At 47.6% G+C, this 15,444-nt stretch overlaps 3 protein-coding genes across 3 annotated transcripts; all 3 read left to right on the forward strand.

Moving 5' to 3' along the window:
• Window positions 1-6,532: 6,532 nt before the first annotated feature.
• Window positions 6,533-8,081, forward strand: K441DRAFT_561149 (uncharacterized protein; the record flags this gene model as incomplete). The annotated part of the gene is made up of 2 exons (XM_067643524.1): window positions 6,533-7,430; window positions 7,483-8,081. The coding sequence occupies 2 exons, from the start codon at window positions 6,533-6,535 to the stop codon at window positions 8,079-8,081; spliced, it is 1,497 nt and encodes a 498-aa protein (XP_067503774.1).
• A 601-nt stretch (window positions 8,082-8,682) lies between these two features.
• K441DRAFT_561558 (NAD(P)-binding protein) lies at window positions 8,683-9,988 on the forward strand (the record flags this gene model as incomplete). The annotated part of the gene is made up of 3 exons (XM_067643537.1): window positions 8,683-8,719; window positions 8,781-9,137; window positions 9,279-9,988. 3 exons carry the CDS (start codon window positions 8,683-8,685, stop codon window positions 9,986-9,988), a joined length of 1,104 nt encoding a protein of 367 aa, XP_067503775.1.
• A 713-nt stretch (window positions 9,989-10,701) lies between these two features.
• Window positions 10,702-11,591, forward strand: K441DRAFT_660090 (uncharacterized protein). Its single transcript, XM_067648643.1, has one exon. The coding sequence runs from the start codon at window positions 10,863-10,865 to the stop codon at window positions 11,184-11,186; it is 324 nt and encodes a 107-aa protein (XP_067503776.1). The 5' UTR covers window positions 10,702-10,862; the 3' UTR covers window positions 11,187-11,591.
• The last annotated feature ends 3,853 nt before the right edge of the window (window positions 11,592-15,444 follow it).

Below are 15,444 nucleotides of genomic sequence, written 5' to 3' on the forward strand. Positions count from 1 at the left end.
TACCTTTCGAGCGGCAAGAGAATATGGTTCTAGACACCCCTGAAACTAAGAAAGATGATTTCGCAACACCTGCAGAGACATCAATTGATTGGACTCTATTAGAGGTGCCTGTCTTGGTAGCAGAAGGAACGTCTCAATCTTCAAAAGTCCAGGAACTGACCGCCATCAGCAGTGCTGAGGAGATTCCAAAAGAGACGCCACCTCCGTTGCTTGAGGAGCCGATCACTGCTCAATCTGAAACCTCATTGGTCTCTGAAAAGCACGATTCCTTCACAACGTTAGAAAAGCAACAGGAAATATCTCCACCGGACAACCCACCTGAAGAGCCCTTACCCGAAGAGCATTTGCCTAAAGAGCCATTGCCCGAAGAGACACCCGCTCCATTCGCCGAAGCTCTGGCAGAGAGTGTAATTCCATTGGAGGAGCCCGCCGCAATTGAGGAATTCTCTAAAAAGAACAAGAGGGATAAGAAAAAGGCTAAGAAAGCTAAATCCAGTGCATACGACTGGCCAGAACCTACAGAGTCGGTGCCTGTTGAGTCATCTCCTGCGGAGGCAGAGGAACAGGAATGTGGCGTACCGGAAACATTTGAGCCACAGAACGCTGGTCACGTAGAAGAACCAATCGGCGTCGCACACGTCGTTGTGCCAGCAGAGGAGATCTCAGTCCCCGAAGCAGATGTATCCATTCCTGAGCGAACTTTAGACGAGAAGGATCTTGCAGAAGCTCCTGAAGAACAAATGGGCATACAGCCCGAGGCAGCGTTCGGCGTCAAGAAGAGTAAGAAGGAGAAGCGCAAATCAAGGAAAGCGACGGCGACTCCAATCGACTTGTCTGAGCTAGCCGAGTCTTCAGCTTTGCCTAAGGAGTCCGAACCTACCACCATCAAAGCCATTGTCGCAACACCACTCGACGAGATCGTTACTCAGGAAGAAGCAGAGCCTCACCCCGTTACACTGCCCGAACAAACTGAAGCCATTAGCGAGCGCGAAGCACCTGAAGCTGAGGAGTCATCCCCGCTTTCTCGCAAGAAAAGCAAAAAAGAGAAACGTAAACAAAAGAAAGGCGCAGTCGCGTCGACTTCAGAACCAGAGACTGCACAAGAACTTCCGACGGAGTCTTTAGAACCGACGCTCACAGCCGCTGAACCTACCTCGAAGCAAAGTGAGCCAATCCCAGTGCCAGAGCCCGCGCAAGACGAAAACCTTGAAACCGCTCCTCAAGGAATCCAAGAGACGGAAACTAGGCCTGAGCGTAGCTTAGATCAAGAAGTTCATGCCTCTGAACTTTCTCAGGATAATATCGAGCATCGCGATCCTGCAATTCCTCGAACGTCAATCAGTTTGGACGATGGCGCGCGTGAATTCGTTTCAACACTACGACAAGCAGAGCACTTGGCACCATCTTTGGATCAGGCTACTCCAGAAGCGATCGATATTGAGCACGAACTTGCAACTCTTCCGACGCTGGAGCAGAGGAAAGAAGACATTGAATCTCATGACAGCACCGACACTAAGAATGCTATCCTTGAGGAACCGCTGACTTCGGACCAACCTGATGACCTGATTTCATCCAATCTCCTAGTGCATCCCATCATAGAGCCTTCCGCGGCCCCCTTAGCTGAAGATATAGGTCTCGATCTAGACACAGGCAAACCAGCCATCGAATCTAGTTCTACAGGAGTCGAGATGCATAAGGGGCTTGTTATGAGTACCGCAGACCCAGCGTTTGACCGATTCCTTGAAAAAACACGTGGGACTCAAGAGCACAATACCGCGGCTTCAAGCAATTTCTTAGAGCAATCAACAGAGCAGCTCGCAGACTTACCTCTCGATTCAGGGGCAAAGTCCGATGCTATCGCCCCACAAGATAAAGATCAAGGCGTTACACATATTGTGGGACCGAAAGCAGCAATTGAGCAACGCGCTGCATCGCCAGCAAGTGACGTCGAATTCGCTGCAGCAGTAGCGGCAGGACTCGAAGAATCTGGCTTTGACGCCAACCTCGTCCTTAATGATCCCTCGTTCCACCAAAGATCGGCGACAGCCTCGGTCGTTGGTGAAGCTGACCCAGAAGAAGTCTTCATTAAAACAAGAAAGGGGAAGAAAACCAAGCAAAGTCGCGCTTCTTCGATCGGCCAAGCTACAGAAGCCGAAATTATGACTGATACACAGCGAGAACTAGCTTCTGGCGCCGATACAAAGCCGCCAATGGAAGACACTGTGTTCGCTGAGGCGCTGGTTGCTGGGCTTCAAGGCTCTGGATTTGACCCAAATCTTGTTCTAAATGATCCGAAATTTTCTCAGCGACAATCATCTCCTAGCACTTCTCTAGAAGCCGAACCTGGAGAGCTCTTTGCAATGCAGAAAAGACCTAAGAAAGTCAAGAAGGGGAAGAAAGGACAAGCATCAACATCCGATACCCCTCAAGAATCTGGAACAGCCACTCCGTTGGAAAGTGATCGACAAGTTGTTTCTGAAGCACCAACAGAGCCACAACTTCAGCATACTGAGCCTGAACCTTCTAAACCCTCTGAAATAGCCCCGCCTGGTACTTCCGCAGAACAATCAGCTGAACAAGAAGATTATTGGTCGTTCACATCAAAGAAGAAGGGAAAGAAAGGTGCTAAGGGCAAGAAGCGAGCTTCCATTGCCCAAGAAGAGAGTGAGGCTCGGGATGTTGGGTCGCCGGCACTTGAAGCCCCACGAACAGAGTCTCCAATTCAAACTCCGGCCTTGGAAACCTCTGCTTTTGAGTCTGCACAAGAAACACCTAGCTTTGAGACTTCAGCCTTCGAGACTCCAGCCTTTGAGGCGCCCACTTATGAGACCCCTAGCCTAGAGCCATCCGTTACCGAAATGCCGGGTTCTGAGCGAGGACTAGGTGGTATCTTCACAGATATAGGTAGTAGCTTTGAAACTCAATTTACCGCTTTACCTTCTGAGGCAGAACGTAAAATAGCTGAGGAATCTCGCGAGCACGAGACTTCTCAGGATATTCCACTTACGGAACCTATCTCCGATTATCCAGTCGAAGGTCAAGGACCGATCTCACGAGACACCGCTGAAGAGACCATGGGCCCCGAAATAGAACCAGACCGCGATGTCGCAAAAGAGGCTGAAATTATCAAGGGAACACCTGCACCCGAAGAGGATGAATGGGCAAATCAACCAAAAAAGAAGGGCAAGAAACGAGCTTCTAAGCAAAACGAGACAGGATCAAAGGAAAAACTCGCTGAACCAAGTACCATTACGGCTATCCCTGCAGTTTTTTTGACGGAAGAGTCACAAGACCAGCAAGCTTTAAGAGACGTTCAAGATGATGAGAACACAGACATCATAGCTGAGGAAGCGACCAAAGAAGAAGAGGACCGGGCAGCCTTTGGCAGGAAGAGAGGCAAGAAGGGGAAGAAGGGGGCCAAAAAGGGTTCAGCAGAGCCATCAGTTTCAACTTTCGAAGAGGTTCCTACAGCGAACGCCCCTAGTCAAATGGTTGCTTCCGAAGCAGAGCCACCTATTTCGGAACCGATACGGGATACACCGAGCTTACCTGTTGAGGAGCAGCCTCCTGCTGAGAGCGGAAAAGAGGGAGACGTTGACCTTGCAGCTCCACAAGAAGAGAAATACGACTTTGCATTCGGAGGAAAGAAAAAGGGCAAGAAAGGGAAGAAGCAGGGAACGCGGGACACTGTGGAAACGTTGGAGGAACCCGAGCGTGAGGCTGAAGTCGAAGAAAAATCAGTGATGGAAACTATGTTACCTATTACTGCCGGAGCAGCTGCGCTAGGGGTTCTGGGACGCGAGATTGAGGAGCCTCAGGGGGATATTGCCGAAGGCCAGGAACATGAACAAGATGAATGGGCATTACCATCAAAAAAGAAGGGCAAGAAGGGCAAGAAACCAAAGAAGGATAATGTGGTGGAGCAGAGTGTGATAGTAGGAGAGAGAAGTGCGCCAGAACCACAGGTTGAACCCAAGGAGAAACCTGCGAAGGAAGAAGTCGCAGAGCCTACAGCAGTCCTACCAACCGAAAAGGAACAGGTCAAGGAGCCTAGCTTGAACACCACAGCCGAAACGCAAGAACCGGGGATCGAGAAAGCTGGGTTAGCTGCAGATGAGGACAACTGGGATGACTTTATTACCAAGAAAAAGGGAAATAAAGGCAAGAAGGGTCGGAAAGCAAGTCAGCCAGCAATGCCAGCGTCAGATCCTACCGAGTCTATCGAAAAGTCGGACATGCCAGCTTTAGAAGACGTCACACCGGATCTTCCAGGTGGGTCGCATACAACAGAGGTGTTTCGGGGCCAATTTGAAATAAAACCCCACCCCGAAGCTACCCCTATAGAAAAACACCATATATCGCCACCAGAGCTATCCGAACAGCGTGTGGAGTCTCCGAAATCCGCGAAGAACTCCCGTGACAAGCACGCAAGTGTTTCCCCTAGTCTAGAAAGAGTCAAACGTCGAGCTTCACCAATCTCAATATTTAATGAGCAACCACAAGAGAAACGAATCCATCTTCCAGAAATTAAATCAAATAACAGGGAAGGTTTAGAAAGAATCAGCGACGAGATTGTCACGACTCAAGAACCGGTAGTTATCTCAAGAACCATCGTGCCTGAAACCACCACTAATAAGCTCCATCTTACTGTTCAACAGCCAATCGAGCAAGAAGAGGAGAAAACCTCGGCGCAGAACTTCAACAATGAAGGTCTAGCTGCGAATTTAGAACCTGCGTGGTCATTACCTCCAATGCGAGATAGCGCTGTACTCGTCTCGGACTCCCCTCTTCTCTCGACATCTCCACCTTTGCACGATGTTATGCGCGATAGTGGCTACCATGACAGCCAATTTAGCCCTATGGTGCGTCAAGGCCCAGCGGAAACATTTGAGAAGTCTGCGCTGGAACGAGAAATACCCGAAGAGTCGCAGCATGCGCTTGAAGACGCAGTCAAAAATCGCGGCGATCCCCCACGAGACGCCCGTGAACACGAAGCAACACCAGAGATCCCCAGTACCTCGACGAGTTCTGCGGATCCCCTACGAGTCTCTGTTGAAATTGATCCAGACTGGGAACTTTCCGTTGCCAGAAAACGACCGTCCGAACGGCTTTCCGATAGCGATCTTGAACCCATTACAGCGCCTGTAATTCCAAAAGCCGAGGTCTCGCGTGAAGAAATAGAAAGGTCAAGGAGCCCATCATTGCCAGACCTAGGGTTCACAGGAGGTATAGTACCGTCTTCTCCACTTGATGCTACCTCGAAAGAACGTACATCGTACCTATTCAATTCTTCACCGTCGACTCGAGAGCTACTACCCGAGAACTCTGCTGAATCCCCATATACAGGGCTCATTCAAGCATCACAGCAGCGTCATATGTCCCCAAGCGCCTCCCCTCAAGTACAAAGGAATATCAGAAAGCGTGCAGAGAAGGAGTCTCATTCACCTGCTACCAAACCTCGAGACCTACCTACAGCACCTGTCCAGTCGATCTTTGGCCCAACAGAAAGCCGAGAAGTTGAGGCGGAGGGAAAGACAAGCCGCTCAATCTTTGGTGGTCCAACTGAACGAGAGCCGGCCTATTCCACACCGTCAAGAAACGTTAGATCGCCAAGTGCTCATCTCGACACTATCAAAGAGAGCAGTCCGGACGAATCTCCTCTGAGCAAGAAAAGCCGTGCAATCACAGATGTTGGAGCGCCAGAGCGGGGTGTCAAATCAGCACGACGATCTGGAACTCCCAAGTCATTTCACGAGCGTCTGCAGTCTCCACCGCCTCGAAGTGCTGGTGCAACACCCTCAACTAAGGATGGTCAGCCTGGCGTAACCCAGATTCCTTTTACAACCGACGATGCCCTTTCCCGGCTCTCCTGGCCTCCCGTGGATGAAGAGCATGAGACGGTTGGCATTGATCGAGCTCTGACCCTCACTCCATCGCGGCGACTACCGCATGATCAGCATACTCCAAACATAAATGTTGATCCTACCAAGCGGCGAGGAAGTGAACAGCTATCCCCGAGCAGTCTCAGCGAGCATGACCGATCAGGAGTCAGTGTGGCAAGATACAAAACGCCCGACCACCTTCGGCCTCTCAGTGCTGCGAGCAATCGATCTGCCACGCCGCCACTGCGGCGAATTGATCGCAGCCTATCAGGTGACTTGCGGTCTGCTAGTAGGCTTAGCGAAGGCAAAGCGCGCGACGCTAAAATTTCATCACAACAATCAGCCGTCCCCGGACCGTCAACATACGACCCCTTCAAGGACAAGGGCAAAGCCCGCGCCTTAGACATGGCGGATGTCTATGTAAGTACCATAACTATTTCGAGATGATTATTTGATGAATTTTGATAGCTGACCAACATAACTTGCAGGAGGGCTGGGGCGATGCGCAAGGTTCGCCGCTATCGCCAACGCGACCACCCAGCGTGCGCAAACGTCAAAGCACGCAAATCATGGACTTACAATCCCAAGTCGAGCAACTCGCATCGGACAATCGCGCTCTTCAAGATGCCAAAGCCAAAGCAGAACAGGAAATGGAAGCTGCTCATTACCAGCGACAGGTCGACACCCAAGTTATCACCGAAGCTGTTGAGGCACGTGACCGCCAGATTCGCGAAAAGGATATCGAGATTGCCCAGATGCGTGACACCCTGCGCAACCTGGAGCAAGAAATCGCAAGGCTCACCGAGCTCAACCGGGGTCTTACAGAAGCTAATAGGAACCTCACTGCCGATACCAATGCCAGATATGCACAGCTGCAGTCTGAGGGAGCTGAAATGCATCAAAAATGGCAGGAGTCTTCCAGGGCATTAGAACAGCTGCAGTCTGAGGGAGCTGAAGTGCATCAAAAATGGCAGGAGTCTTCCAGGGCATTAGAAGAGCTGCGCGAACAGCACACCCAACTGACTTCTGGGATGGAAGAAGTTGTGCGCCATGAAATTGCCCTTGCGCTAGACGATCGAAATGCGGAGGTTAAGCGTCTGAACAACGAGCTTGAGTCAGCCATGGAGCAGATTAAGACCTTGCAGAAACAAATGCATGCTTCAAAGCAAGGTGACAGCTTCCTCGTTGTCCGCGATGAAGATTACTTCGACAGCGCATGCCAACAACTTTGTCAACACGTGCAGCAATGGGTTCTGAGATTCTCAAAGTTCTCTGACACTAAGGCTTGCCGACTCTCCTCTGATGTTGCCAATGATCCAAAACTCGAACCCCCGATGCGAGATAAGATTGAAACGCGCCTAGACAATGCCATTCTTGATGGTTCAGATGTAGACATGCTTCTCGCAGACCGCGTCAAGCGGCGCGATGTCTTCATGTCTGTCGTGATGACGATGATTTGGGAATATGTCTTCACGCGATACCTGTTCGGCATGGACAGAGAACAGCGCCAAAAGCTAAAGTCTCTTGAAAAGACATTATCTGAAGTTGGTCAGTGAACACCTATCCGATTCATTTTGTATTCTTGCTAATAACAGTACAGGCCCTACTAAAGCAGTGGCCCAGTGGCGAGCAATTACTCTTACTCTACTCTCTAAACGACAAGCATTCCTCCAACAGCGTGCTCAAGATACCGAAGCTGTTATTCACGAAATATTCAGTACACTAGCTTCGCTATTACCTCCTCCGGCACATCTCCAAAAGCAGATTCAGGATTCACTTCGCAACGTCATGTTTCTAGCTGTAGAACTATCCATCGAGATGCGGACTCAACGAGCAGAATACATTATGCTGCCGCCATTACAGCCAGAGTATGACGTTAATGGTGATCTCGTAGCAAAGGTCATTTTCAACGCATCACTCATGAACGAGCGCAGTGGCGAGACCACATCAAACGACGACCTTGAGGCGCGGGGTGCAGTTGTCAAGATTGTTCTATTTCCCCTGGTAGTGAAGAAGGGTGACGATTTAGGTGAGGGTGAGGATGAGATAGTGGTATGTCCGGCGCAGGTTCTAGTGGCCAAACCGGCAACCAAAAAGGTGGTGAGGGTGCTGAGCGGAGCGATGGACATAGACAGCCGCACTCGGTCAATGCAGAGTCTAGCGCCCGAGAGTATGGACCTCAGTAGCAACGTTATGTAGATGGCAGGGCATTTTGTAATAGGTTCTCTGGTCATAGGGGCCTTTTTAATATTCTTTGCGAGGTTCTGGAGTTTGTGGTAACGAATTTCCTTTGTGTCTCTTTCGGCAGGCTTTCTGGGTGCTGACTTGGGTAGGCTGGTTGGCATTCGGTGCATCCTGGGATGTAATAGATCTGTATAGTTTTTTCAAAAAAGTTCATTATTCCTTCCATGTGGTTCTGGGGGTATTTCATATGCAGATCTCATCTCCGTCCTATGCAGCCCACCTAGCTGAACGCCGTCTTCCCCTTACGTTCCTTGCAAACGCCATCATCTACAAGTAGCCATCTCCGTCGGCTTCAGGTCTATACCAGATATTGGTTAACTACACAACCCAGACACGGGCGCGCCTCGGTTCCGCATAACCCCGCAAAATGATGGACCAGCAATGCTAGGCAGCGCAAGAGCTCATAAGACATTACTCGTAGCTTCTAACTTCTACGTCCTCTCCCCCCAGACCTCCGCCCCAGACCTGTGAAAGTATTTTGTGTCTTGATTTCCTCTATTTCTACACCTTTTTGAGGATAAAGAATAAATTGGATTGCTTCTAAATACCCGAGAAAATGCCGATTCGCAGTGATTGGAAGCTTCAGCGCGAAGGTAACCCAGTTTCAATACCTTCCTAATCGCCCGAACGGAACTTACTAAACATGCTCCTCAGGTATCACGATCGATACTATCGGCCGCCTTATCGGAAAAACGCTCCTCAATCCCGCGCTTACCCTCCCGCTCATCTTCCTCGCACGATACACGCAAAAAGGCCAATTGCTCGCAGCCGACCATGGGCGGGCGTTCCATAACCTGAAGGCGCTGCTGTGGCTAGGCCTAGCCAGCCATATCAGCGGCTTTCTCGACAGTGCAGTCGCGAATAATTGGGTGAATGATACGTATGATTGGGCCAAAGAAATTGTGGTTGTGACTGGTGGAAGCGATGGGATTGGAGCGATTGTGGTGAAGTTGTTGGCGGAGAGGGGCATCAAGGTTGGGGTTTCGGATGCGCAGCCATTGACTTATGAGGGTGAGTTTGAATTCAATATCTCTAAGCTATATATATATGCATATGTGTATATATATTATACGTCTAAACTCGACGACTGGAGACATGAGCAACATGTCTACAGCTCAAAAACGGACTTGCTGGCTAACTCCCTCTCCGCAGCACCCTCATCCGTCCACTACTTCAGATGCGACCTCTCATCTCCAGCCTCTATCAAGAGCACGGCCTCGGCCGTCCGCAGCACCCTGGGCGACCCAACCATCCTCATCAACAATGCCGGCCTTGCGCACGGTAAGACCATCCTCACAACCACAGAGCAAGACCTCCGCCTCACCTTCAACGTCAACACGCTCTCGCACTACTTCCTCGCGCAGGAGTTCCTGCCGTCCATGGTCCGCGCCAACCACGGCATGGTGGTCACCGTCGCCTCCGCGGCCGCCTACATCACCGCGCCACGGATGGTCGACTACAGCGCGTCGAAGGCCGCGGCGCTAGCGTTCCACGAGGGGCTGAGCGCGGAGCTGACGACGCTGTACAACGCGCCGAAAGTGCGCACCGTGGTCATGTGCCAGGGCTACACGCGCACGCGGCTGTTCGAGGGCTTCGAGGACGCCGACAAGCGCGTCAGCTACGCGCTGCAGCCCGAGACGGTCGCCGAGGAGATTGTGAAAGCGGTGCTGGCGGGTCGCAGCAAGCATTTGACGTTGCCGGGCGCCGGCTGGTATATCTCGCAGAAGCTGCGGGGGTGGCCGATTTGGATGCAGTATGGGCTCCGAAAGCGGCTGGTGAGGCTTATGAAGGGGTGGAAGGGGCGGCAGGTCGAGCAGCCGAGCGAGGGGAAGTTGGGCGAGTCAGGGGTGTTGGTTGGTTGAGGGGTTGAGAGGGCGTGGTGTAGGATTTATAAGAGCTTTTATGTATTCTTCTGCGGTGACTGCCTGGCCAATTTATCGAGTTTTTCTTAGGTTCCTGTGGCGTTCTAGTTGGCCGGGGGGGTTGGGAGTGCCCGATCAGTGGGACAAAGCTGCAAGCGTTAGTGGTTGAGGGTGAGAGATTCTTGAGTAAACTCAGATTCTGATATGAGGGATTGCGATTACGCCAGAATATCATAATGTCACTGACTTACTATCTCCCATCCTCGAATCATTGGCCCTGCATCAGCTCCTCCCCCTCGAAATGATACGAGATGAGACAGAAGTCTGATAGCTGTTACGATTAGGGAACAGCAGTACAAAATAACAATAAGGCCTCCGCCATAGGATGACCACAGAATTATAGCGACAAGAAAGAGAGGTAAACTTGTTCATTCGTCAAATCCTAAAGATGCCATGCAGGTTTTGTACGAGATCTGAAGTGCTTCAAAAACAATTATGTACAGTTCTCCTGAGTATCTAAAGGCCTTCAGAAGATAATAACTGGAACATCATAAACTGAAGTTGTAATTTAGGTGAATAAATTTAACAAACCAGCGCAAGACCTTAGAAATCGCTAGAATGAAGTAGCTCCACGATTCCTTATTCCCGCCAAGGCCGCCAAAGCATGGCAATCGTCATCCCGCTTCTTGTCAAGAATCCCCCTGTCTGCTGCCAACAATGAATAGCCAAATACCAATGCAATTCCCGGAGTGCGTCGCTCTACTATTTCACCCCAAACCCTTACCTTCGCCCTTACTACCTCCAAATTCCTGACCAAAATACTCTATACAAAATACATTAATTCCACCCAACATCCGCCTCAAGCACCGCACTCATGTGCCTTTTCACCACAACCAACGACCCCTCCATCCACCACGGCGTGACGGACCCGCCGCCGCACCACTCACGTTACTCCACACACCCACCCCCAGGCGTTGTGCGCCTGCCTCGTGGCTCGTCACACTCATACCGCGAATACGACACCTACCGCCGCAGCTCGCATTCGTTGCGTGAGGCCCCGCGCACCGAGTATAGGAACAGTCAGCCGAGGATCGAGCACCATTCGCCTAGGAGCAGCGTAAAGAGAGTCGAGTATGTGAGAGGGAGTCAGCCTACTGTGGATCAATATCGGAAGAGCGTTACCTATGTCAGGCAGTGAGGGGTGTGGAGAGAAGAGGAGGCTCTTCAACATGTTTATGGACATCAATGGGGCATTGTGTTTACAGTTGGGCTTGCGGTCATAGGCTCAGATATGACGCATTATGAGAAGATGGCCTGATAGTAATACCCCTCCCTATTTAGAGTAGAGTCTAGTTTCAGGCTGGTATAGCGGACTTAGCGTCAGGAAATGATAGACGCATACTTTCAGCCACCAAAGAGGAGTAGCAATTTTATGCAGCAGAGAACCAGTGCGCAACCAGTTACCAAACCATGTTCAATCTCTTTAAGATTGTGTAATTTGTATTTCAAGTGCAGCAACCAAAAGCTACCGTGGACTCTTCATCTCAGTAGATGGTCAACTGTACCAAACGCGTGAAGTTCATAATATTCGCAAACGACGTGTTCCTTCCGTCTAGTATTTTATCCAGCAAAGTCAGCCATATCACCAAAATTTACAATTGCAGTGAACTCTTATTCTGATAAGCTTCCTTAAATGTTTTGCATGAAGCTCGCGACAGCATCTTTACATCGAAATCTTGGAATTAAAACGGATGGGTTTGCATAAGAACTAGTGTGCAAGACGTACACAAGCCAAGGCAAGTGTCTACACATTATTTACGGGTACAGTCAAATCTCTTTAATACGATACCGTTTGTTCGGCCGAACGTATCGTAATACCAATGGTATTGTTATATCAAGAGTCACGTATAGGGTGAATAAGTAGGAAAAACGGGATTTAATACTAAAAGAGTGTCGAACGGGCACGTCAAGAAGGAGAACTCTGTCGAATTGATGCAGGCTGTTAAGCCTCAATATATAGTCAAGTGAAATAGCCGAGACACCCCTAATCTATACACTAGGACGACGATCACAATTAGCGCGTCGTTCGACAATATCTACCTCACGGGTCCAATAGGGCTCTTTCCCATACAAATTCTCTACTTTTTATACCGATATTGGTGGTAGGTGCATAACGATATTGTCAAAAGTCAAATTATCATAATATTATACCAAAAAAAGCTTGATCAAGGGGTTTAGATCGTAATATAGAAGGCAAACCTAAATAGGAATCCAATTAGTGCGAGTGTTCGTGCCGGTCCAAACAGATCACTGGCCAAAGACACGAGGAATATATCTCGCAGTTGATATATATCTCGCAGTCGATATATATCTCGCGGTTGATATAGGACAGCGGTAGCGGGACACCCCTAATTGGTATACAGACACCCCCACCGGTTGAGTTTAGTTCCTTCCTGATTAAGTTAGAATATCACGTAAATTTATGTTGTTTGCATCTGTATGAGACCCAAAGCATTACCTCACATTTGCCTTACCTATCCCCACCACTACTATGGCCCTTAACCCACCCCCCCCCCAGAAGGTATACGACTTTCCGGAGCTTACAATTAATAATATTAATAAGCTTATAAAAGGCCAAGGCTATGCGGTTACGACTTTCCGATCCAAACCCGATAAGTAGATACTACCTAACGCACAAGGAAGACTATAGTAATCGCGTTAAGTACTTATTCTTTACTTATCTGTAATTAATTAAGTTCTTCTAGAAGAATCCTAATGTTTTACTACTTAATTATACCTATAAAATAAATAAGTTTAAGATGCCCTTCCTATATATAGTATGGGTTAGTAATACTAAGTAGAACTTTAAGCTTACTTATTACTTTCTACTGGGCGAAATAAGGGTTAATTACGGCTTTATGATTTAATAGCTTTATCTCCTTTACTACCGTTATAATTTAAAGCCTAAAGTAGTAATTATGGATAAGGAATAGGCGCTTAATAATGTACTATATATATACTTTCCTAATATCCCTTAGCTCCTCTGCTTATAGTATATTACTAAGAACGCCCTTGTATATGCGTAAAGTAACTAGGTAATATAAGGAGACCTATCCAATAAGGAGAAGGGAAATAATTAAGAGTATTGTAATAACTTTATAAAGCGCTAGGTAGATTATTATAGCTAAAATATATTAAAGAAGTTCACTATAGCCTAGGACTAGCTATAAAGGACTATAATAATTAGGAATAACTTATTAACTACTTTAAAGGTGGCTCTATAGGAGAGAGTTTGCTACCTACTACACGAATCTATTTATATATTTCGAAAATTAGTAACTTAAAAAGTAGTACTATATATTAGAGCATTTAGGCTATTAGCTAACTAAAAGTACTCTTCCTAGTATTATATTATAACTTAAGAGCGCGCACGCTAAATTAAAGCTATTCCTTTAAGTTTCTACTAGCGATCTATTTAACGTTATCTTAAATGTTAATATCGGTATACTCGCTTTATCAACGTGCACGAATATCACTTGTAGTGGTACGTATGCGGTGTTGAAGTTGGTAGTTAATTGTTGTCTTAAAGTCAGGGGTTGCTCCAAGTCAGATTAGCTAGTCTCGCCTCGTAGTCTTGTGACTACGTTATATAATTAACGTTCTAACACTAAAGCAACTCTAAAAAGAAGGCTAATCTATACTTTAAAGTTAAGTCTACTTCTAGACTATTCGTAGCGTATATGTAATAGCTAGCTCTTCCGTCTATAATACGCAACAGCGATTTTCTACTAAATTCTGCCAAAATTCTGCCATATTCTGCTATGCCGTTAAACCGGCCAATTAGGATTTTCCATCCCCGGGATAGAAAATCGCTATTAGCTTACCTGCTACTAGCGCCTTAGCGGCTGGCTCTATATAGTACAAGTCCGTACCTACCAAGGCCAAATCCATTCGTTTAACCTACCCTACGGCCCGTAATTCGACTTAATTCGTGTTAATAAGCCGTAATAGTGCCGTATAAGGCTTACCCTTTGTTATAGCGTCCGCAGGGTTAGTGTCTCTATTAATATCGATTATTAAGCGTTTCTCTTGCGTAGTTCCTCGTCGGACGAGATAGTCGTATAAAGATTTCGAATTAGTGTAGAGAATTGCGGACATTGCGAATATTGCGGATATTGTTAATATTGCGGATCTTGCGGATATTACGGATCTTGCGGATCTTGTAGATATTGCAGATATTAGATACTAGTGTTTGACTATATCCTAGGAGCTCTTAGGGCTGCTAAGGGTAGCCTTTAGCTAGGCCTTGGCTACCCCCTATAAGCTCTTTAGGCTTATAGCCTCCTTCCTCCCCTATTGGTTTATCTCTCTCTTTCTCCTATATAAGGGTATTGCCTACTCCCTACTGTATACCTAGGCAATACCTTACAGTTTATTGTTTAACCTACCCCTTTACAGTTATGGCTGTAGTCTCGGTTGTTTTAATTGCGGTTTCGGCCTTAATCTTAATTATAGTAGTAGTAATCCGTAAAGGTAGTATATACCCCCTAACTGGGGTGTTCCTTCTTCTATGTAATAATTAAAGACTGGGCAGCAAAGGGTAGATTAAATAAGGTATACTACTATTAGCCAGGTTGTTAAGAGTTGTACTGCTACTAGGTAGGCTGCTAAAAGTTATACTATTGCTAGGCAGGTTGCGGTAGGGTAGGTTGCGGTAGGCTAGGCTGCTGAGGTGTTATAGGGGTAGGTATCTGCGTTCTAGGCGGCGTTATAGCTATAGCTGTAGGCTGAGTAGGAGGACTAGGAGGGGTAGTAGGGGCAGCGGGGGTAGCAATTGGGGTAGCTGGCGGTGCAGCGATTGGGGTAACTAGTAGTATAGTAGTTAGAATAGCTGGTGGAATTGGCGGAGCAGCTAGTAGTGGGGTAGGAGCAGTTACTGGAGAAGAGGTAGTTACTATAGGCGATAGTTGCTAATTCTGCGTAGAGGTAGGTTATAATAGGGTATACTACTATTGGGTAGTAGTTGGTATAGTAAACCTAGGTGGTATTATAACTATAGCTATAGGCTAACCCGATAGACCGTCACGAGCGTGGTTTAGCCTATTTTATAGTACTCTTAAAGCCAGTGGTTCTGCTAACTCCCTAATAGTTGCTACGATCTCCTTATCTGTCCATTAATGCAGCTTTTCTTCTTATATAACTTTAAATAACAGCTTAGATATAATAATTCTGCTAGTGCGTCTGCTTACGTAAACACCTCTTTTAAGGAGATGTCTTCGTAGCTTAGATCTAATATCTATGCGTATCTTCTTAAAGCTCTTTACTATAAACCCCTTAAACTACTCCCAAAAAATATACCATAAGTCGTTGTCTGTAAGGTCTTATGTTAGATATATTATCATTTCTATAAACTCTACCAGTTCGTCCTTTATAGCTTTATCTATATTAATTCCGTA

This window comes from Cenococcum geophilum (assembly GCF_001692895.1).
Source record: "Cenococcum geophilum 1.58 unplaced genomic scaffold K441scaffold_22, whole genome shotgun sequence".
NCBI lineage: Eukaryota > Fungi > Ascomycota > Dothideomycetes > Gloniales > Gloniaceae > Cenococcum > Cenococcum geophilum.

Bases quoted from the DNA above. Each gene is read 5' to 3' on its own strand.
- K441DRAFT_660090 (XM_067648643.1), top strand. From the start codon at position 10,863: ATGTGCCTTTTCACCACAACCAACGACCCCTCCATCCACCACGGCGTG.